The following is a 23,326-nucleotide window of genomic DNA, read 5'->3' as shown; positions in this document are numbered from 1 at the left end:
ACATAAAAGATAACAATTCTGAAAATGATATCACCTTTTTGGAAAATAATGGAATCAAGATCAAGTTAATTATTTACCAAAAACAGCACATCCCAAAGTGTTTTGTTCCTTTTATACCACAGCAACTTGTCAAAAACTCAACTTTTCCCAATTTTTCATTTTTTAATGACTGACAAATTGTATATTTTATCTGGTATAGTTTAATTTAATGGGCGGCACGGTGGTGTAGTGGTTAGCGCTGTCGCCTCACAGCAAGAAGGTCCTGGGTTCGAGCCCCGTGGCCGGCGAGGGCCTTTCTGTGTGGAGTTTGCATGTTCTCCCCGTGTCCGCGTGGGTTTCCTCCGGGTGCTCCGGTTTCCCCCACAGTCCAAAGACATGCAGGTTAGGTTAACTGGTGACTCTAAAATTGAGCGTAGGTGTGAATGTGAGTGTGAATGGTTGTCTGTGTCTATGTGTCAGCCCTGTGATGACCTGGCGACTTGTCCAGAGTGTACCCCGCCTTTCGCCCGTAGTCAGCTGGGATAGGCTCCAGCTTGCCTGCGACCCTGTAGAAGGATAAAGCGGCTAGAGATAATGAGATGAGAGATGAGTTTAATTTAATTTTGAGGAACTACAACATAAGTTAGTTCCTGTTATCACTTATATTCAGCTCGAAACAGTTGTTCCTTCAGCTGCTTGTTTTTATCCTCTCTCCAAATGCTGTTTCTCGTGTTACAGAAAAGCCAGAATGTCTGAAGTCCTCCTTCCTGAGAATTGTCCTGTGATGGGAAACTTGCTGACTGTTACACACCTTAACTCATTCCATAACTATCTGCTTACAGAAAGCTTCACCATAAAAATTATGTTTTTCTTTGTTAAAAACATGTTTTGACATGTTTTCTTAACCCATTTATTATTAAGCTTGGAATATGTGGCGCATCTTCCATTCAATTCTTGTTGAATATGCTGTTACAGCAGAAACGATAAAGTATTAGAGTGAGTGCATAAATATAAATTTGAATTATAACCTGCACTATTATCAGAGCTGCTGTTATAGAAAATTAATCAACAACCTTCTGATGAATCAAATTTGAGAATTCAACAGTGCTGTTGTATATATTATTTAAGTAATATTCTCTTGCTCTTTATTCATCTTTCTCACTTAGGTGGAGCAGACTTCGCTAAGCTCCCAGAATGCCTCGGTGTTGGCACGGTGCAGAGAGACCGAGGTGCGCTGCGCTACTCTAGAGGCTGAGTCTAAGGTGTGGCAGAAGGAAAAAGAAGAGTCAGCAGTGCGTTGTGAATCGCTGAGACGGGACCACGAGAAGCTGACAGCTTTACAGCAGAGGCAGGAGGCAGAGCTAGAAGAGCTACTGGCCAAGCACAGTCAGCTGAAGAGCAGCAGTCGAAGTGCAGAAGCTCAGTACAGAGAACTGGAGGCCAGGTAAAGTTCATTACACCATGGGGAAATATTCAGAAAGCCTTACACAAAACACCCTGAAAAAGGTCAACTCAAGGTCATAAAGGCTGTCTGCCAAAGTTCAGGCTACTTTTGCTCTTTAAACATTTCCTTTTTAATTAATGTACAGTAGATACAAAAAGTCTACACACCCCTGTTAAAATGGCAGGTTTTTCCATCCATCCATCCATCCATCCATTATCCGTAACCGCTTATCCTGTGCAGGGTCACAGGCAAGCTGGAGCCTATCCCAGCTGACTATGGGCGAGAGGCGGGGTACACCCTGGACAAGTCACCAGGTTATCGCAGGGCTGACACAGGCCAAGTTTACATTAGACCGTATCTGTCTCGTTTTCTTCGCGGATGCACTGTCCGTTTACATTAAAACGCCTGGAAACGCCGGGAAACGGGAATCCGCCAGCGTCCACGTATTCAATCCAGATCGTGTCTGATCCGGTGCTGTGTAAACATTGAGAATACGCGGATACACTGTGCTGAGCTCTAGCTGGCGTCGTCATTGGACAACGTCACTGTGACATCCACCTTCCTGATTCGCTGGCGTTGGTCACGTGACGCGACTGCTGAAAAACGGCGCGGACTTCCGCATTGTATCACCTTTCATTAAAGAGTATAAAAGTATGAAAATACTGCAAATACTGATGCAAATACTGCCCATTGTGTAGTTATGATGGTCTTTAGGCTTGCCATCCTTCCACTTGCAAGTGGTAAGTGATATGCGCTGGGATCACACACACAGCGGCTCAGTCCCGAATCACAGCTCGTGCGCTCCACTCGCGCGCTGTGTGAGCTGCGCAGGGCCGGAGTGCGCACCCTCCAGAGGGCACTCGCTGTTCAGGGCGGAGTGATTTGGAGCGCAGGATGCCTGCGGAGCCGAGCGTATCCGTGTATTGGTGTTGCTGTGTGCACGCGAATCGTGTATTGGTGTTGCTGTGTGCACACTAATCGTTTTAAAAACGTTAATCTGATGATCCGCTGATACGGTCTAATGTAAACCCCACCACAGAGACAAACAATCATTCACACTCACATTCACACCTACGGTCGATTTAGAGCCATCAATTAGCCTAACCTGCATGTCTTTGAACTGTGCGGGAAACCGGAGCACCCGGAGGAAACCCACGCAGACACGGGGAGAACATGCAAACTCCACACAGAAAGGCCCCCATCGACCACTGGGCTCGAACCCAGGACCTTCTTGCTGTGAGGCGACAGTACTAACCACTATATCACCATGCCACCTGGCAGGTTTTTGTGAAGTGGCAAAAAAAAAAAAGGATCGTGTCAGATCTTTTCCCACCTTCAATGTGAAATTATAAATCTCATCTCATCTCATTATCTCTAGCCGCTTTATCCTTCTACAGGGTCGCAGGCAAGCTGGAGCCTATCCCAGCTGACTACGGGCGAAAGGCGGGGTACACCCTGGACAAGTCGCCAGGTCATCACAGGGCTGACACATAGACACAGACAACCAGAGGTGGGACAAAGTCACTAATGTGCAAGTCACAAGTAAGTCTCAAGTCCTACCACTCAAGTCCGAGTCAAGTCACAAGTCAAGGCACTTTTGACCAAGTCAAGTCCAAGTCCAAGTCCTACCCAAGCCAAGTCGAGTCCAAGTCCAAGTCTCATTTTTTTCCAAGTCCCTAACAAGTCACCATTTATTCTACAGGCAATCAACACATTTTTGATCACAAATGTATTACCTCTCTACACTGCAGTGTATGTCCTCCTTTGCCAGTCACCTTGGATAAAAATGTCTGCTAAATGTAATGTAATGTCAATGATTCATAGAGGCAGCACAAGTAACTACAGTACACCCATTCTTTTCCATTTTAAAATGTTTTAGCGCTTGTGCCCCAAGACAATCAAAGAATCTCAGAGGAGACAATGATTAGTTAGTTAACGTTAGTAAAGCATCCTAAATTTTCAGTGAGTTTAGTTTGAGTGAGTCAGTGTACATCTGAGGCTAAGGGTGTGAGAATGAGTGAAGGTATGACCATTTCCTTAAATTTTTTATTGGAAAATTAGTGAGAAATTAAAACAAAATTCTAAACAAAACTAGTACTGGTACTGTGTAACAAAAATCATTTTCTTTTCATTTCATTCATGTCATTTTTCACATAAAAATGCTTTTCATGTGCATTTTAAGACATGAAACTCAAAGTCCAAGCTAACAGATGATCTGTGTACTTTTAGAATCAAAGAATAGTTTTCCTTCTGAAGTTGGCACTGTCCCAACATACAACATGACATGCCTTTAACACAATACAACGTGACTTGAGTACGTTTGTGTGTGTGAGAGAGACCAACTAACTGACAAAAAATTCCGGAAATATCTGTTCTCCACTACTGAGAGAGGGATGTTGCATCCAATGACCAAATCTGTTAGTATTGAATTTGTGATGGCTTTTTGTTGTGGGTGGGTAGCATTGTACTGTCTATCTTTTGCAGTAAGGAATCCAGAAATGGACGGCTGCTCTGTCTCACTTGGGATGATCTTGTTCTTCAGATATTCTGCAAATCTAAACAAGGAAAAAAAAATGTAAAATTAGTAGGCCTACTTGTTTTCTGTTTTTAATCATGTAGACATTAACATGTTTTTATCATTTTCAATATCAAAGTCTGAGTTCATTTAATCTGAACATATTTGTTTATACACAGTATAATGTTTAATCCAAGCCAGCCAGGATGTTCCCTTAAGCAGTTTAGCTAGACCACAATGCATTCACTAAACACTCGCTAAAATACCGGTAGCCTCAGTAAACACAGAACGTTGTGACGATGTAGCCAGAATCAGAGTCCTCTAGGGCTCTGGCCAGAATGTGAGAATGAAGCCCTGGCAACATTCTAGAGAGCCGTATAATAAAGTAGAATAAACAGTTGCTGTGAATTTCAGAATGTTCAGCGGAATCCTCCAGATCCAAGTTGCGTGCTTTTGGCGAATTTGGTTTCTCGCCAGAGACTAATAAATGCACTGGTAAAGCCACGCTATGTAGAGGCATTGTGTGCCCTGTCGTTTGGGTAAAAGACTGTGGGATAATGCCTCGCGTCAGAGTAGGCTACACTCCAATCTGTCGGGATGTACTGCACTATAAAACGTCAGCTGAGCTTACATTTTACATAGCCCAAATGGCCCATTATTCACATTGCCTACATGACACCAGAGAGAGGAAGAGAATAGAATTGAATGTCTCTGATGACACGTAATCCCAGCACTAATAACACACATCGCACAGCGTCCATGACTTGGTGCAGTACGTAGCAAACAGTTAAACGCCTGGTTTAACTTGCATTGCTAGTCATCTCGTCTCAGTGGTTTAAATGCCTTCATGACGAGCACTGACTTTCCCACTGCAAAGAGCGAACTTCTGTTTTACATACTTAGTTTGCAGCCTGGGTAACTGTTTATTTGATTTAAGTTTTATCCTTTGCTGTCCGGTTCTTATCATAAGTCTGTGTCGTTCTGACCAGAGCCTTTATAACAATCTTGTAAACGTTCTCTGCTCTGACCAAATCACCACCTTCTGGCTATGCCTTCCCAATGTGTGTTAACTGGTAGCCTAGCCCACATAATCTAACACTAGACTGAACACAAAAGCAATCCAATAAAAAAAATCTACTTCACTATTTTATATTCAGCAAAGCAAAACAAATCCTTGACAGCGTTAATACATTAACACATTCCACTTCTAGCCACCAACTAGCCTGTACAGATTCTTGCTAGCTGGCTTTGTTACTTACTTGTCCTTATGCAGCCTCAGGTGACGAGCGAAGTTTGATGTGGTTGACTGGCTGTCCGAAATTGTGGCTCCACATGTTCTGCACGTAGCAAAGCGTTTGTCATCTGTATTGGAGTATTCTTTAAATCCAAAGGAAATTACGCGGGGAATCATGTTTTTATCCGTCCGTTCATCATTCAGCGTCCTCGTTGCCCATCACCGTTTGGTTTTTCATTTGAACCAGTTGAAGTGCTTGAGCAGGGCCGGAGTGGGCCCTGTTTTCACTCCGGGAGTTTAATTCACATTCAGGCCACTTTGAAATGGAGGAAGAATTTGAGTACATTAAAAAAGATAAAACAAATAACTGTTCTTTCACAATGCTTTTTATTTGGTTTAAATTCAGGTAGTGACAATGTATGTTGTTCATCATTCTCTGCATTACTTTAGGGTTAATAAAACTTCCATTACGCGGTAGTTTAATGACCACAAACGTAATGCAGAGACCGACGAACGAGTTCATCTAGTATGAGACGGGGCTCCACTTAAAATTGGATGGTGTGTGGCTGCGTGTCTAATCCGCAGATACATTTATCTGTGTCACCAACATGTCCCAAAGTTCCTTAGTGAAAATATTTGAAAACACATCCAAAGGACATGCATCTTCAGAAATCGGCATCTTCGGCCCGGGTGTGGGAATGAACTTTTACGTCGGGGGCGAAATCCAGCTGACTGCCGCTCCAAATAGCAAAGCAGCGAGTATGGCTGATCGTTTCGCGTTATTTAAGACGAATTACACAACACATTTTTAGTCACATAGTCTTAAAATAACGAAAGCACCCATCTCGCGTGCATTTGAACCAATGCTTGTGCATTACATGCCGCATACGCCTCGAAAATAATGGCAAATCAACAATGCTGGGTACTCAGCAACCGGCAGATAAAGCGTGAGGGCGCATTAGGCAACTCAAAAATGCTTAAATGAAATGTAGGCTAAAGCAAGTGTTCGATTCTGCTTAGAATATTGGCATACGCCTCTTCTAAGTTATATATTTAACAACAATTATTTAACATCAAATTTATGACTTCTCGGCCTATGTGTTCATAACCACAATGTGCGCACGCCTGTGGAAATGCACGGTGTGACAGCGAGATGAAATAGGCTGGATGAGGAAATAACGCGCAACAGCACATTTGGGACCTGTTCATCTAAAATTGTTAATAACTGGGATGTAAAGCAATGTCCGGTTCTTCTTAGAATTAAGACATACACCACATCTATACCGTGTAAATCGCGAGATTTCACATGACATCAAAAAGCTGAATTGACATCGCAAACTATCGACACATTATAGGCCTAGCATAGACTGATAAAATCGACAAACAGGGTTATCATACTCCATATCTTTCGTAACCTACCAGCTGGTCTTGAGAACATATCTGTCAATTTGGCACATTTTGCTGCCACCTTTTTTAAGCTCCGCCCTTTCGGTTCCACCTGGCCTCTTTCTGCCCTCCATCACTGACGCGCGCTGTTTCGCGCCAATGTTGTTTAAGTTCCCCGCAATACAGAGGAGGAGTCTTGGACCAAACCAACTGCAATAGAGGGGAGGGGAGAATTTCCTTATTTGGTAGCGCCTATTTAATCTGCTGCGATGCTGTCGGCGTCTGGGCTGCTATGTGAAAATGCAGAGTGCAGTTGAATTGATGATTAATGCAAGAATAAGATCAGTGACCAAAATTAGTGAAAATTATTTTCCCCATGCTCCAAGCAGGCCACCATTGATGGTTTGGGCCGGGGATGGTCCCGGCTAAATATAGGGCCACCCCGGCATTGTGCTTGAGTGACACCTAGTGCTAGTGGATTGAGCTGCCGTAGCCTAGGACAAGGAGCTACACCGCATTCAAATAATAACGAGTGTACTTGGATTCAAAATCGGGGGGGGGAAGAATATTTATACCTGATACGCCAAGTCATTGCAAGCTAAAACTGTCAAGTCCAAGTCAAGTCTCGAGTCAACAGCGTGCAAGTCCGAGTCGAGTTGCAAGTCATTCCTCATCTAGGGATTTCAAGTCTCAAGTCATCAAAATGGTGACTCGAGTCTGACTCGAGTCCAAGTCACATGACTCGAGTCCACATGTCTGCAGACAACCATTCACACTCACATTCACACCTACGGTCAATTTAGAGTCACCAGTCAACCTAACCTGCATGTCTTTGGACTGTGGGGGAAACCGGAGCACCCGGAGGAAACCCACGCGGACACGGGGAGAACATGCAAACTCCACACAGAAAGGCCCTCGCCGGCCCCGGGGCTCGAACCCAGGACCTTCTTGCTGTGAGGCGACAGCGCTAACCACTACACCACCGTGCCGCCCTGAAATTATAAATTTCAAATAAAATGAAAAACAATCAGAAACTTTTGTAAGGAAAAAAAAAAAACACTTTAGTGCACACCCTAAACTAACACTTTGTTAAAGCAGTTTTTGATTGTATTACACGACTCAGTCTTTTTGAGTCAGAGTTTATCAGCATGGCATATCTTGTCTTGGCACCATCTTTCCACTCTTTCTTGTAAAAACATTCTAGATCCGTCAAATTGTGAAGGCATCTCCTGGGCACAGTCTGCTTCAGGTAACCTCACAGATTTTTAGTTAGATTCAGGTCTGGGCTCTGGCAAGGCCACTCAAAAACATTGATTTTCTTTTGGTCAAGCCACTCCTTTGTCGATTTGGATGTATGCTTTGGGTCATGGGTGAAATTTGTTTCCACCTTCAGCTTACTAGCACGTCTGCAAGTTTTGCACGAAAATCAACTTGTATTTGTAGCTGTTCATGATTCCCTCCACCTTGAGAAAAAAAAAACAGTTCTGGCTGAAGAAAAGCAGCCCTAAAGCATGATGCTGCCAACACCATTTGGGTATGGTGTTCTTTTGTTTATGTGCTATTTTTTGTGCCAAACAAACTTTTTGGAATTATGGAATTATTATATCTTCTGGAATTGGTCTCATCAGAACATAACGCATTTTGCCACATTGTTTGGGGTGATTTAGTTGGGCTTGGATTTTTTTGTGTGTGAGAAAGGGCTTCAGTTTAGCCACCCTACCCCATAACCCAGACATGTGAAGAATATGAATGATTGTTGCCACATGCAGAGAGTTATCAGTACTTGTCAGATATGCATGCAGCTCCTTTAATGTTGTTGTAGGTCTCTTTGCAGCATCCTTGGTAAGTTTTTTTTCTTGCTTTTTGGAGGGATGTCCAGTTCTTGTCATTGAGGTGCCCGATTTTTTCCCACTTGTTGATGGTCTTCATAGTGTTCCACGGTACATCTAATTTGGATATTCTTTTGTATCCGTTTCCTGATTGATATCTTTCAACAACGTACATGCTTTTTAAGCGTTTTACGGACCATAGCTTCATCAGTCAGATGAAACCAAGAAGATGCCAAGAAAATCCCAGAAAAAAAACCAACAGGTGGTCTTTATCTGAGGTTAATCAGAATAATTTTTTTATTGATGACAGCTGTCTGATGTATGATAATTACTTTTGAACATTAGATTGAATGTGATTGGTTCATTCTGACCACAGTCACATTCCTAATTTTAAAATGGTGTGCACCACAGCCATCGTGAGGCACTTTTGTAAACTTTCAAATATTTGGTGTAATTTGTTATTTAAAAAATCTAATTGCAATTGTTCCAGTGAGGTTGATTTTCTGTTTTACTGTTGACAGGTCAATTTCTTTAACAGTAAAAAACAATCACCACAAACAACACAACAAATTACCATAGATACACCTTCAGAAATGAGCTGCTGTCGTGATCTGAAGTGTTAATAGACTTGATATTCAGTGCGTTGAGCAAATTGGAAGGCTACCTTTTTAATTTGTGTACTACGTGCTCTATAAAGAAGGAACACTTACTCTATCACAGTTCATGTGGGATATAGACAAGCTGCAACAGTAAATACTTAAGTTAAAACACCTACCTAACAAATTGATTTGTAGCAAGATATAGTCTAATAAATATTGAAAATCAACTCTCATTTGTGGTTATTTATTAAGAAAAGTTACCTGGCTAGATAACGAGAGAAGTTTGTAACATAAACGAGTCTTGTGTGGTAACGGTTATGTTCACAAGTAACCTCTCTTTTGAAGCCGCAAATTCTTAATTTGCTTGATTATTAGATGGATATAGGAAAATTCTTCAGTGCCAGCAGCTCAGTGAAAGGTCGGTCTAGTAAGAAAATGTTACCAGTTTAATCAGATATCTCATCTCATTATCTCTAACCGCTTTATCCTGGTCTACAGGGTTGCAGGCAAGCTGGAGCCTATCCCAGCTGACTACGGGCGAAAGGCGGGGTACACCCTGGACAAGTCGCCAGGTCATCACAGGGCTGACACATAGACACAGACAACCATTCACACTCACATTCACACCTACGGTCAATTTAGAGTCACCAGTTAACCTAACCTGCATGTCTTTGGACTGTGGGGGAAACCGGAGCACCCGGAGGAAACCCACGCGGACACGGGGAGAACATGCAAACTCCGCACAGAAAGGCCCTCGCCGGCCACGGGGCTCGAACCCGGACCTTCTTGCTGTGAGGCGACAGTGCTAACCACTACACCACCGTGCCGCCCTTAATCAGATATATAGACTTTAATGATTTACTACTTGTGTGTGGAGTTTCAGAATATCTGAATTTAATGGTTTTAATAATAACAAGCAACAGAGGGAAAGAGAGGAAAGGGAGACTGACAGCAGTCCAAAAGGAGCAGGTTTGGAGCAGGTTAGTGGTTAAACAAATAAATCTAAAGTTTCTAGCTTTCAGCTGAAACTTTTTTTTTGTCATTTGATGAATATTTTACGAACACCTTGACCTTAAAGGATCTTTTAGGAGTTTTGCTTGACAAGACGTTACCTTAAAGCACTTGTTTTGTTTCACCTTATAAGTTGTACAAGTGTTTTTGATTGAATCAACTAAGATTGAACAAATCTGTTGGCTGTGAAAAGAAATAACATTCTTAGGATCAGTAACTTGCATAAGAAAGATCTTCTTGGTCATAAAGCCTTTGCTCTCTGACTGTTGTAAGCCGATGGACATTTATATCAGCATTTATATCAGCAGAGCTGTGCTCAAGAGAAATTACGATGAGATTTATTGTAGGGTCTTGTGCTCTTTACTCCTAAAATAATGCCAAAGAGACACACTGAGTTAAATTTTTATCCATAACAGGGAATCATGCCCTTAGGCCCCCAGTCATAAATGTCAAATGACATCCCTAGTATGCACACTTGTGCAATCAGATTACTGTAAGTTTATTTTATTTTTACTATTTTCCCCTAAAAGGTTTCTGATTTTTTGAAACTTAATTTTTATATGTTGTAATTTCAAATGGAGGGTGGAAAACATTCTAACATGATTTATCTTGGTTTCAATTTTTACTTCACTAAAACCTGCCATTTAATAGGCATGTGTTTACTTTTTATATCCACTATAAACTCTAAATTTCATCATATTTATATAAAAAGCAAAAAGATCTGATAAATGTGTGCCACTACTGGGCAAAAATAAATGAATAGGAATAGACTTAGCACAGCAGTTCTTTCTTATTAGTATTGTAACAAATCAAATGTTTCATACACTATACAGCCAAAAGTTTGTGGACACCTGACCATCACACCCATATGTGCTTGTTGAACATCCCATTCCAGATTTATTCCCCTCTTTGCTCTCATAGCATAGGGCTTTCCACTAGATTTTGGAACATGACTGTGAGGATTTGCCCATCCAGCCACAAGCGTGAGGTTAGACACTGGTGTTATGTGAGGAGTATGCGCAGTCAGCATTCTAGTTCATCCCAAAGATGTTTATTGGGGTTGAGGTCAGGGTCCTGTGCAGGACAAGAGTTCTTCCAGTCCAACCTTAGCAAACCATGTTTTTACAGAGCTTGCTTTGTGCACAGGGGCACTGTCATGCGAGAACAGGTTTGGGCCTCTTTGTTCCAGTGAAGGGAAACTGTAATGCTAATGCATACAAAGACAGTCTAGACAACTGTGTTCTTCCAAATTTGGAGCAACATTGTGGGGAAAGCCCCATATATGGGTGTGATGAGCAGATGTTCACAAATTTTGCCCATATTGTGCATGTATAATCGTAATATATTAGGTATATTACAGTGGTGCTTGAAAGTTTGTGAACCCTTTAGAATTTTCTATATTGCTGCATAAATATGACCTCATCAGATTTTCACACAAGTCCTAAAAGTAGATAAAGAGAACCCAGTTAAACAAATGAGACAAAAATATTATACTTGGTCATTTATTTATTGAGGAAAATGATCCAATGTTACATATCTGTGAGTGGCAAAAGTATGTGAACCTTCGCTTTCAGTATCTGGTGTGACCCCCTTGTGCAGCAATAACTGCAACTAAACGTTTCCGGTAACTGTTGATCAGTCCTGCACACCAGCTTGGAGGAATTTTAGCCTGTTCCTCTGTACAGAACAGCTTCAACTCTGGGATGTTGGTGGGTTTCTTCACATTAACTGCTCGCTTCAGGTCCTTCCACAACATTTCCATTGGATTAAGGTCAGGACTTTGACTTGGCCATTCCAAAACATTAACTTTATTCTTCTTTAACCATTCTTTGGTAGAACGACTTGTGTGCTTAGGATCGTTGTCTTGCTGCATGACCCACCTTCTCTTGAGATTCAGTTCATGGACAGATGTCCTGACATTTTCCTTTAGAATTTGCTGGTATAATTCAGAATTCATTGTTCCATCAATGATGGCAAGCCGTCCTGGCCCAGATGCAGCAAAACAGGCCCAAACCATGATACTACCACCACCATGTTTCACAGATGAGATAAGGTTCTTATGCTGGAATGCAGTGTTTTCCTTTCTCCAAACATAACGCTTCTCATTTAAACCAAAAAATTCTATTTGGGTATCATCCGTCCACAAAACATTTTTCCAATAGCCTCCTGGCTTGTCCACGTGATCTTTAGCAAACTGCAGATGAGCAGCAATGTTCTTTTTGGAGAGCAGTGACTTTCTCCTTGCAACCCTGCCATGCACACCATTGTTGTTCAGTGTTCTCCTGATGGTGGACTCATGAACATTAGCCAATGTGAGAGAGGCCTTCAGTTGCTTAGAGGTTATCCTGGGGTCCTTTGTGACCTCGCCGACTATTACACGCCTTGCTCTTGGAGTGATCTTTGTTGGTCGACCACTCCTGGGGAGGGTAACAATGGTCTTGAATTTCCTCCATTTGTACACAATCTGTCTGACTGTGGATTGGTGGAGTTCAAACTCTTTAGAGATGGTTTTGTAACCTTTTCCAGCCTGATGAGCATCAATAACGCTTTTTCTGAGGTCCTCAGAAATCTCCTTTGTTCATGCCATGATGCACTTCCACAAACATGTGTTGTGAAGATCAGACTTTGACAGATCCCTGTTCTTTAAATAAAACAGGGTGCCCACTCACACCTGATTGTCATCCCATTGATTGAAAACACCTGACTCTAATTTCACCTTCAAACTAACTGCTAACCCTAGAGGTTCACATACTTTTGCCACTCACAGATATGTAATATTGGATCATTTTCCTCAATAAATAAATGACCAAGTATAGTATTTTTGTCTCGTTTGTTTAACTTGGTTCTCTTTATCTACTTTTAAGATTGTGTGAAAATCTGATGTTGTTTTAGGTCATATTTATGCAGAAATATAGAAAATTCGAAAGGGTTCACAAACTTTCAAGCACCACTGTATACTTTTTATATATAGGTGTGCCTATGTAGATACAAGGTAGGTTTTTTCCTCCCTAAAACATCTTGATGATGCTGGTTTTTGCCCATACATCACCTAAACTGTTCAATAAAATCTTTTTGTACTTTCTGATTGATATAACTTTTTGGTTTCAAAATCCATTTTAATAAATGTAAAACCAGCAATGTATTATTGAATTGACAAATACAGTAAGCATTCTGACATTTATGTTATTGTGCCTGCTGAGCTCAACATGCATTATAAGAGAAACTGCTCAAGATATCCATATAACCCTGTGTATAACCCTGTGTAAATGTAGCACATTATCTGAATTTCATGTTCATTATACTGTATGTCTGTATTTTCTTCAAAAACTGTCACAGTGTCTTCAGATGTTGGGGCACACTGTGACACAGAAGTTCCGATTTACGCAAAAGGAATTTGCTTTTATAACGTAATATGCTTCCCAATTTTGTCTGCTTTCTTTGTACCATTTATCTCCAGACATAAAGAGCTGATGGAGAGCAAAGCTAAGCTGGAGGAGGCTGAGAAAGAGATACAAGCAGAGAGAGAAAGAATGGAGAGGGCCCTACAGGAGCAGGCCGACAGACAGAAAGAGATGGAAAGGCTCAAAATGGAGAATGAGAGGCAAGTCTGAAATTCTGTTGTTCCATTATCAGTAGGAGATAAAGACAGGAAGTGATGCAGACACCCACAGAGAAAACCCTATACCCAGATGAGTAAGTCGGAGAGATGCATGGTTCAAGCAGAGTCATGGCCCAGTTTCTATAATTGTAGGTTTGTGCTGCATAACAACTCAAAACAGTGATATGGCCAAGAGACAGCTGTGCAGGACAAATGAATACAGATTTATTTACACTGCCATTTTTTATTCATTGACAATGCTTTATGTTAAAGTTCTAAACCAGTAGTTGATATTAATAATTCATTAATAAACCATATGTTAAAAGATGCTGGATATACAGAAATTTGCCCTCTATGAGAGAAAAATATTATCATGCACTATTTTTTAAAATCTTGCTCCTGTCTGCCAACAAATTAATTCTGACAAATTGCACACACCGCCACAGAAAGTCTGATAAACTTCTCCCGCTATGCTTGTGCCATGGTCTCACTGGTTTCATTCATACGCTTGATCAGAACGCAGTGCAATCTGATATTAGTGAGCTAATGGCTAACCTTAGCTTGGTTCAAGAGCTAGATAAATCCCAAGGCCTTGCTGAAGAGGAAAGACTTCGCCTTGTTATGAGCCATCACAGCATTACTCATACAGGCTTGTGGACGGAGTGTACAAACTGCCAGCGGGGCTCCTGTGTCTTTGAGGCTGATTATCGTGGCTTCTTTCTGTCATGCTACCTGCAACTCTGTGTCTCAACTTTTATTTTCAGCTAACTCCGCTTGACTTGAATATATTTTTTCCACCATATGGCTGAATTCTTTCCTTGAGTCCTGGATATCTGAAGTCTACCAACAACTTTCCTTTTATTGGCTCACAATTATATCTTCTACATAAATTAAGGTGTGTTTTGATCTGATGGTAAATTGGGGTGGCCCTATGCGTATAACATTTCCATAAGAGATTTAATGAAGCTGATTCATCATTTATGCTCCAAATTATTTTGATGCCATATGGCAGCAAAGAATCATGGATCCGATTCATTCATTCATTCATTCATTCATTCATTCATTCATATACCATTCCATGTGCTCAAATTTTAACTCATTCCTACAGGTACTGACTGCAAAGTCTTCTGAAATTTTCAAATTTTTTATTGTGCATGGCATTTTCCTGTCTCGCAAGAACAATATCATGCGGACGAGATGTGATCATTTTGATGTGCTGAGGGTCGTTTTTCTCTGTTTTGGGACCGAATATCCTACCTCTTGAGGTAAACAGTATGGCCCTATGGAAATAGCCAAATGCAGGGAGCTTTAACTAATTAGCAAAGCTATGGAACTGCATCACACCAGGATGGTGACACGTGGAAAACATCGTGACTCTGCATCGACCTCGGAGAGTTTTGAGTCACAGATATGTAATTTGTGGTTGACATTTGCAAATAGATCTGTGAAGCAAAAGACAAATATATCTTTTCTCTGTTAATGCTTTTGTGTTATCATTTCTTTCTCTGTAAGATCAAAACATTAGGTGTACAACTCCATACTCGCTACTGTGGAGCCAAGCCCATGCATTCTCAGGCCAAGATAGCTAAGCGCTAGCTAGAATGATTGAGTTATCGGTCCAGAAAAATAACACGTCATCTAACCTTGCTCTATCTTGCAGTTGCACTCATTCTTTTCTGCTGGTTTTTAGCTGGCGGGAGAACGGAGCCCACCATATTTGCCCATGCTGACTTGTTTTGGTTTAAAGTAGGTCAAACACGCCCAGGGTGGTCATGTGATATTGTTGCTCACTTGCTTCGGTAATCTCTGGAATCGTAAAATACGGGATGCATTTTATCTCGGCAAAACATTTACACATAGGATACACAGTGTGTGCAGCAACGAAACATCTCGAAACTCCAAGTGCTATAGAAATGGAACATTTTACCCAGAATTCAACTTTGCAGTCAGCAACTTTAATGAATAAGGCTCATTATGTTTTAAAGTATATTTTTCACCACTGCTTAAAGAATGTTTTTTTTCTTTCATTGTTAACAAAAATCTTACACACTGTAGCTTTAACACAGCAATTAACATCTGTATTAATAGCTATTTCAGTTTTGAGATAGGGCGGCACGGTGGTGTAGTGGTTAGCGCTGTCGCCTCACAGCAAGAAGGTCCTGGGTTCGAGCCCTGGGGCTGGCGAGGGCCTTTCTGTGTGGAGTTTGCATGTTCTCCCCGTGTCCGCGTGGGTTTCCTCCAGGTGCTCCGGTTTCCCCCACAGTCCAAAGACATGCAGGTTAGGTTAACTGGTGACTCTAAATTGACCGTAGGTGTGAATGGTTGTCTGTGTCTATGTGTCAGCCCTGTGATGACCTGGCGACTTGTCCAGGGTGTACCCCGCCTTTCGCCCGTAGTCAGCTGGGATAGGCTCCAGCTTGCCTGCGACCCTGTAGAAGGATAAAGCGGCTAGAGATAATGAGATGAGATGAGTTTTAAGATAAGCATATTATCAACATGTAGGTGGTAATTGAACTTATGCTAATTTATAGTTCTAGATGGAATGAACTTTGATGAATGGAGGTATTCCATCCATCCATCCATCCATCCATTATCTGTAGCCACTTATCCTGTCCTACAGGGTCACAGGCAAGCTGGAGCCTATCCCAGCTGACTATGGGTGAGAGGCGGGGTACACCCTGGACAAGTCGCCAGGTCATCACAGGGCTGACACATAGACACAAACAACCATTCACTCTCACATTCACACCTACGGTCAATTTAGAGCCACCAATTAGCCTAACCTGCATGTCTTTGGACTGTGGGGGAAACCGGAGCACCCGGAGGAAACCCACGTGGACACGGAGAGAACATGCAAACTAATGGCGATATTCATTAAATGATATTTCTCCATTCTTTAGTTAGGCGATAATGATTTTGCCTGGTAATTATATTTGTTGTGTTTGTGACAAACTGACACTGACATTGTATGAGTTGCGTAACTAAAAATACATCAAGATTGAGTAACTATCTCTTCAGATAGCAAGTGGACTGACGGCTTGCCCTACTGCCTGACTGATTTTGAGCTGAATTACCTGCAGGTATGTAAACCAGCAGAAGGAGTGGGTCCAGGTGCAGTCAGAGTTACTGGCCCAGGTTTCGGTTCTGCGTAGTGAAATGAGTACGGCCCAGCTAGAGCACACCAAACTGGAGGGAGAACTCAACATGCTCAAAGAACAGAATCAGCAGCTGGACCTCAACAACGTCCGCCTCAACAGCCAGTACCAGGTCCAACAAAACAACACACATCAATGCTGCTAGATGATTTTTGCAATGAGTGCAACACTAACAACAACAACAAGCCAATAAACCCTGTATATTTAGCTGTTTTAACACCCTAGAAGAGTCCTTTTTAAAGTGTTAATGCTTTTTGTAATTAATAGCAGTGACAGCTGTGAAGAAGAGCAGCATTAGGAATGCGACAATGTTGTGACACATGGATTTCATAGCATGTATTATGTTAATAACACCAGAACATTATGCATATTATGGTAATAATTATGTTCCTGCAGGTTTCTGAAGGTGTGTGTGTTTGCTATTAGCTTCTTACACAGTTGAAAGGGAATATGGAGGAGGAGAACCGGCACCTGGTAGAGCAGAACCAGAGTCTAGCCAAAGAGAACCGAGCCCTTCTGGAGCGCAGCCTCGAGAGCCGAGACCAGCACCACAACCAGCAGAGAGAGTACCTGTGTGTATCATATCACACATACACACACACTTCCTTCTGTATTACTGTCTTTATCATTTGTTTTTTTTTTCAAATTATACATTATAGTATCTAATTCCTGCTGTACTTCATTTGTTCTCTCGTATAGATATAGAATTATAAGAAAACACAACTCACCAAATTTCTTGCAAGTCTCTTGATTACTTTTTTAATGTCCGCAATAACATCTCTCCCTCTTTCTCTCCCTTATCGTCTTCCAGTGATAAACTGAACGAGCTACGCAGAGAGAAGCAGAAATTGGTGGAGAAGATAATGGATCAATATCGAGTTCTGGAACCTAGCATGCCGACAATCAAACAACCCAAGTCAGTCAGATTTGAAGGATGATTATAGAAATTAAATGTGCACAATTTTCCTCATGCCAGAGATGCTGTCCATCAGCCAAGACGTGTTTCGTGTCCAAGGCATGCTTTAGTTTTGCTCTAGCGCTATACTATGTAATAGAATTCTATCTCACCACAATAAATACCTCCCTCAGATTGCACTCAATTCCTCACTAATGTTATGCACTTTTGCTGATGTGCTTGAGGGCACAGTTTAACATTTAGCCTGTTGTTTGTCATATCATCATTTGGGCTAGCCTGGCAAGCCAGACTAAATGTGAATATTTAGTCTGGCCTCGCTCGTAGACATTTCCGAAGGGTGTGGGAGGAACAACCCGCTGTCTTTCAAACTGTCTCTGTGCGTATAGGCCAACGCTCTGACCAATCAGCGCAGCAGTGACTGTGACGTAGTCAGAGCGACAGAAAGCAGTGGGGGAGACCTTGAAATAAATAATTTTTCAAAATGCGTATTAATTAATAAACAGGTTCTAGATATTAAGAAGTTTGGAGATAATGACCACAAGTTTGGAGTCTGTACCACATACTTAACATACACTTATTTTTTTCAAGGGTTTGCTTAAACTGTTTTTGAGAGTTTTTATTTAGTGGTGTTTGGTGAAATAATTTCCCTTAAATTTAAAATAACGGGAAAATAAGAAACAATCAAAAAGTAATGTTTCAAAGCTGTTTATTAATTCTTCGTACTGCACAAACTAGCCCCATCCTTTTGGCTACGAGCAGAGCCAGCTGGTAGATCAGACTTTTGCCATAGCCGGTCGGCAAAACAGCGAAAACGTCCTTCTTGAAAAGGAATGAGCGGAGAGCGTCTTCCTGCTCATGTTTCAACGAAAACTCCAAGTCTAATTCTTCTAAAACTGATTCCAAAGCGGAGTCAAACGAGCGCTGTTCAATAGCCGTAGCCATCTTTCCTGTTGTGCTTTCTCCAGCGTCGCGCAGCTTTGTCGTCACTCCTGCAAAAGCTCGCCCAAAGAATCAAAACAAAAACCTTGCGTTGTGATTGGTGGGCACGATTTGATGCCCGGGGTGTGTTGTTGATATGGTGCGAGGCTAGACCCACTCGTAGGCAAAAATATTTTTGGCCGCTAGGCGGGTGGGTCTAGTTTACTAGGCTACATTTGGGCATCTGTTTACAGAAAAGATTTTCGTTGAGAGATCACCATGTACCTAGAATCTCAGAAATTCAGACTTTTTATCAACAGATTCAACACTGTGCGTTATGGGAAACATTCACTTCGATACTTTGTGGTCAAAACTAGATAGTAATGATAGAAAAGCAAATTCTGTATCTTCCTTTAAGTCACGCATAAGAAAGAAGGCTCTTACATCTGTAGCACAAAGCAGCTGTGCCTCATGCTCTGCATGTCAAAGTGAAGATACCACACTACCTAGAATATATAACAATCGGCATATTAATATAGAATTTAATACTGAGATTTAGATTTGATGAGTTTTACCGAGAATATATCTCATCTCATCTCATTATCTCTAGCCGCTTTATCCTTCTACAGGGTCGCAGGCAAGCTGGAGCCTATCCCAGCTGACTACGGGCGAAAGGCGGGGTACACCCTGGACAAGTCGCCAGGTCATCACAGGGCTGACACATAGACACAGACAACCATTCACACTCACATTCACACCTACGGTCAATTTAGAGTCACCAGTTAACCTAACCTGCATGTCTTTGGACTGTGGGGGAAACCGGAGCACCCGGAGGAAACCCACGCGGACACGGGGAGAACATGCAAACTCCACACAGAAAGGCCCTCGCCGGCCCCGGGGCTCGAACCCGGACCTTCTTGCTGTGAGGCGACAGCGCTAACCACTACACCACCGTGCCGCCCCACCGAGAATATATATTAAACATTTTAATATAGAATTAAGATTTTATTGCATATATTTATTTAATATTTCCTTCATATCTATTTATTTATAATCCATTCTAATCAAGGATCTTTGGGGTTTTTTTTTGTCAAGAATAACAGTTAGGACTTTCTTTTATAGTTTTATAGTATACATTTAAGATTTAAGGTTGATATTTAAGATTATAAATATAAGTACACTACCGTTCAAAAGTTTGGGGTCACTTTGAAATGTCCTTATTTTTGAAAGAAAAGCACTGTTCTTTTCCATGAAGATCACTTTAAACTAATCAGAAATCCACTCTATACATTGCTAATGTGGTAAATGACTATTCTAGCTGCAAATGTCTGGTTTTTGGTGTAATATCTCCATAGGTGTATAGAGGCCCATTTCCAGCAACTCTCACTCCAGTGTTCTAATGGTACACTGTGTTTGCTCATTGCCTCAGAAGGCTAATGGATGATTAGAAAACCCTTGTACAATCATGTTAGCACAGCTGAAAACAGTTTAGCTCTTTAGAGAAGCTATAAAACTGACCTTCCTTTGAGCAGATTGAGTTTCTGGAGCATCACATTTGTGGGGTCGATTAAATGCTCAAAATGGCCAGAAAAATGTCTTGACTATATTTTCTATTCATTTTACAACTTATGGTGGTAAATAAAAGTGTGACTTTTCATGGAAAACACAAAATTGTCTGGGTGACCCCAAACTTTTGAACGGTAGTGTATATATTTCAGATTTTATTCATGTTTATTTATTTAGGGCGGCACGGTGGTGTAGTGGTTAGCACTGTCGCCTCACAGTAAGAAGGTCCGGGTTCGAGCCCCGTGGCCGGCGAGGGCCTTTCTGTGCGGAGTTTGCATGTTCTCCCCGTGTCCGCGTGGGTTTCCTCCGGGTGCTCCGGTTTCCCCCACAGTCCAAAGACATGCAGGTTAGGTTAACTGGTGACTCTAAATTGACCGTAGGTGTGAATGTGAGTGTGAATGGTTGTCTGTGTCTATGTGTCAGCCCTGTGATGACCTGGCGACTTGTCCAGAGTGTACCCCGCCTTTCGCCCGTAGTCAGCTGGGATAGGCTCCAGCTTGCCTGCGACCCTGTAGAACAGGATAAAGTGGCTAGAGATAATGAGATTTATTTATTTACAGCTAGTGTCCCCAATTAGTCGGCTACTTGTGGCCAGCTATAAGTTTGACACTTTAATAAAGTTGTTGTTTGATTGATTGATGTCCATTTCTTGCAAAACTATAGTAGAAAATGCCAGACACCAAACTATGAGGACAGTTTTGTACACCGGATCTTTTTTTTTTTTTTTCCCCACACTGCATCTGTTGGACATGCATCCTCAGGGCATTTTACGCAAATTTCCATTTGTCTTCAACTTGTTTGTCACTTTGTTTCTTTCCTCTACAAGCTGTCCACCTCATTGCTGTTCTCCCTTCTGGATACAAGTGTTTTTCATGCCCATACACCTATTTCTTGCCTCCACAGGAAGTCTAATTGGATAGCAGACCGTATGAAGAAGCTGATAAAGCCTAAAGGAGGCAGGGAAGGTCGAGCTCAGTTTATCACCATAGGCAGCATGGACATCCAGGAAGAGCCGGGAGACTCTGCGCTGTCCTCCTCTCTCGCCTCACCTCTCAGTAAGAGACAGCAGAGTTTATGCAGCTCAGACCTCGCACAAAGCAGCACACACACCAAACACACAGCTCTGGACTCTGTAAAACTCTGTCCTACAAAGCCCATTACAATAAGAGGCTTGCACTCTAAAATAGGCTTGCTATAATTCTTACTCTTGGACCTCTACCAGAGGTGTACACTTTAGCTCACCTTAGAGAGCAGTAACTCTTTATAGAGCTGTGGAAGTCTGTTCTGAAAGTCCACCCAGGATGAGCAAATATCTCACAAGTGGCCACTAATAATTTATCAATGTGGCTGTTAACAATATTTATAAGCATTGCTGTAATAATATGATCTGTAATAAGTGCATTTGTACAGGTCACGAGCGAGACCCCAGCAGTGCCCCGGGGTCTCCACTGACCCTGAGGAGGGTCTCCTCTCAGGGAGACACAGATGAACCATCTAAAGTGGTCCTGAGGCCAGCACGTCGTAAACTGGGCTCCTCCAGACATGGCTGGGGTTTAAGCAGAAATCGAGAGGGAGGCATGTCCCAATCCTTCAGCCCGGGAGACCGTCGCTCACGGCCAATTCGGCGCATAAATACACCATCCAGTGCCTTATGGGAAACAGACCAGGACAGGAGTCCAACGCCTAGTGAGGAGGGAAGAGGTGAGAGGGAGAACGGGTATTGAGGAAAGAGAGAAACAAAGGAAAATGACAGCAATGAGGAGAAAAAAAGGCAGGGAAGGGAGTGAGGAGCTGAGAGAGCAGCACTCATTTACAGTTAGTAACCATACACTGAGTTACCTTAGTAACAGAAAGTACATTATTCAATAACAAAACAGTTATAAAAGCTAATTCATTGATTTATTTTGCACAAACTAAACTGAAGCAGTACTATGGTTATACTTTGATAGCACACCATAAAACTGAGTACTAATAATTCATTTTTGTGCAACTAACTTGTGAAGTATAGGTAAATACCAGATTTTTTTTGTGCCGTTAAAGTTTTTTATTATTCTACTCAGTGCCATTTGTACAAATTTAGTGTTAATAATACACTTAATTCCATTATTAAACAGTCAACATAGCGCCGTCTTGAAACTTTTCTTAGGATCACAATGGAAATAAATGTTTTACAGTTTGTTGTGCTATCCTTGGTTTAGTTTCATGTATTTAGTTCAGTTGAGCATTAGTATATTGTCCTACTTTCATGTAATCTTCCTTCCTTCCATCCCTCCCTCCCTCCCTCCCAAATGGGGGATTTTTACTCAATTTTTCTTCCAATTCCCACAACTGTGCAAACACTCAGGAGTCATCATTTGATTTTAAAGGAAAGGAAGGAATGGCAAGTGAATAAAAAATCATTACATGAAAGTACTGTAGAAGAGCAGGATATGTTATATATTCAGGATACATAAGAGAATGTAGAAAAGTGATTATGAAGTGTGTGTGTGTGTGTGTGTGTAAGGTGAGAGTGAAGAGAACCTCACTCCTGAGCACTCGGACGTCAGTCGTGTCTCCTCTGGGGCTGAAGGTCAGTAGATCAGAACGAGCCACACACTGCTGGTCATTAATGACTTATCTCTCTTGGCCAGCCTTCAGAAACTCATCCAACCAAGGCAAGTTCCTGTAACGTAACCACTGCCACTTTCCCTCTCTCTACTTCAGATTTACATTCCAGTTTTGACAAAACCGTGGACTAGGAACAACAGCAAGTTTCAAGCAACTGTAGGACACGTATGATCAATTTCTATTTAGTTTTTCAAATTCAACATTCCTTCATGTACTATTCTTGTGGATACTATTTTGTTTTACGTACAAGCTTGTAATAGTCAAGGATGGATGTTTGTTGATTTGCAACTGGATGGCTTTGCATTATTATTTAAAACTAATCTATTTTCAACGCAACTTGAATAAATTGTTTTTTTGTACATTGAATACACTGTTTTCTGACTTATGCATGAACTGAGTCATTTCAGAGCAGTAATAAAACATTATGACAGTTATATTCCCCTCCATCACCACTCGGTGGCAGCAATGATGCTCTGGAGCTGCTGAACACGACGACTCTGCCAGTAGAATAAATAAGAGTGTGTGTCTCGCACAAAGTGATGCTAACAAGATATTTATGAGGGCAGATT

The 23,326-nt window shown here is 41.7% G+C and overlaps 1 protein-coding gene across 2 annotated transcripts in view; it reads left to right on the top strand.

Annotated features, from left to right (window-relative positions):
- ccdc88b (coiled-coil domain containing 88B) overlaps positions 1-23,116 on the top strand; it is a 54,165-nt gene extending 31,049 nt beyond the window's left edge. For both annotated transcript variants that reach the window (XM_060928076.1, XM_060928075.1), the window contains 9 exons: positions 1,146-1,423; positions 13,455-13,598; positions 16,676-16,862; positions 17,177-17,322; positions 17,562-17,666; positions 21,054-21,205; positions 21,561-21,851; positions 22,654-22,719; positions 22,854-23,116. In XM_060928076.1, coding sequence (XP_060784059.1) covers positions 1,146-1,423; positions 13,455-13,598; positions 16,676-16,862; positions 17,177-17,322; positions 17,562-17,666; positions 21,054-21,205; positions 21,561-21,851; positions 22,654-22,719; positions 22,854-22,888 — 1,404 coding nt within the window. In that variant the 3' untranslated portion in view covers positions 22,889-23,116. The remainder of the gene's footprint in view (positions 1-1,145; positions 1,424-13,454; positions 13,599-16,675; positions 16,863-17,176; positions 17,323-17,561; positions 17,667-21,053; positions 21,206-21,560; positions 21,852-22,653; positions 22,720-22,853) is intronic.
- Positions 23,117-23,326: the final 210 nt, after the last annotated feature.

The sequence above is a fragment of the Neoarius graeffei genome, chromosome 8 (genome assembly GCF_027579695.1).
Source record: "Neoarius graeffei isolate fNeoGra1 chromosome 8, fNeoGra1.pri, whole genome shotgun sequence".
Lineage (NCBI taxonomy): Eukaryota > Metazoa > Chordata > Actinopteri > Siluriformes > Ariidae > Neoarius > Neoarius graeffei.
This window is presented reverse-complemented; position numbering and strand designations above follow the sequence as displayed.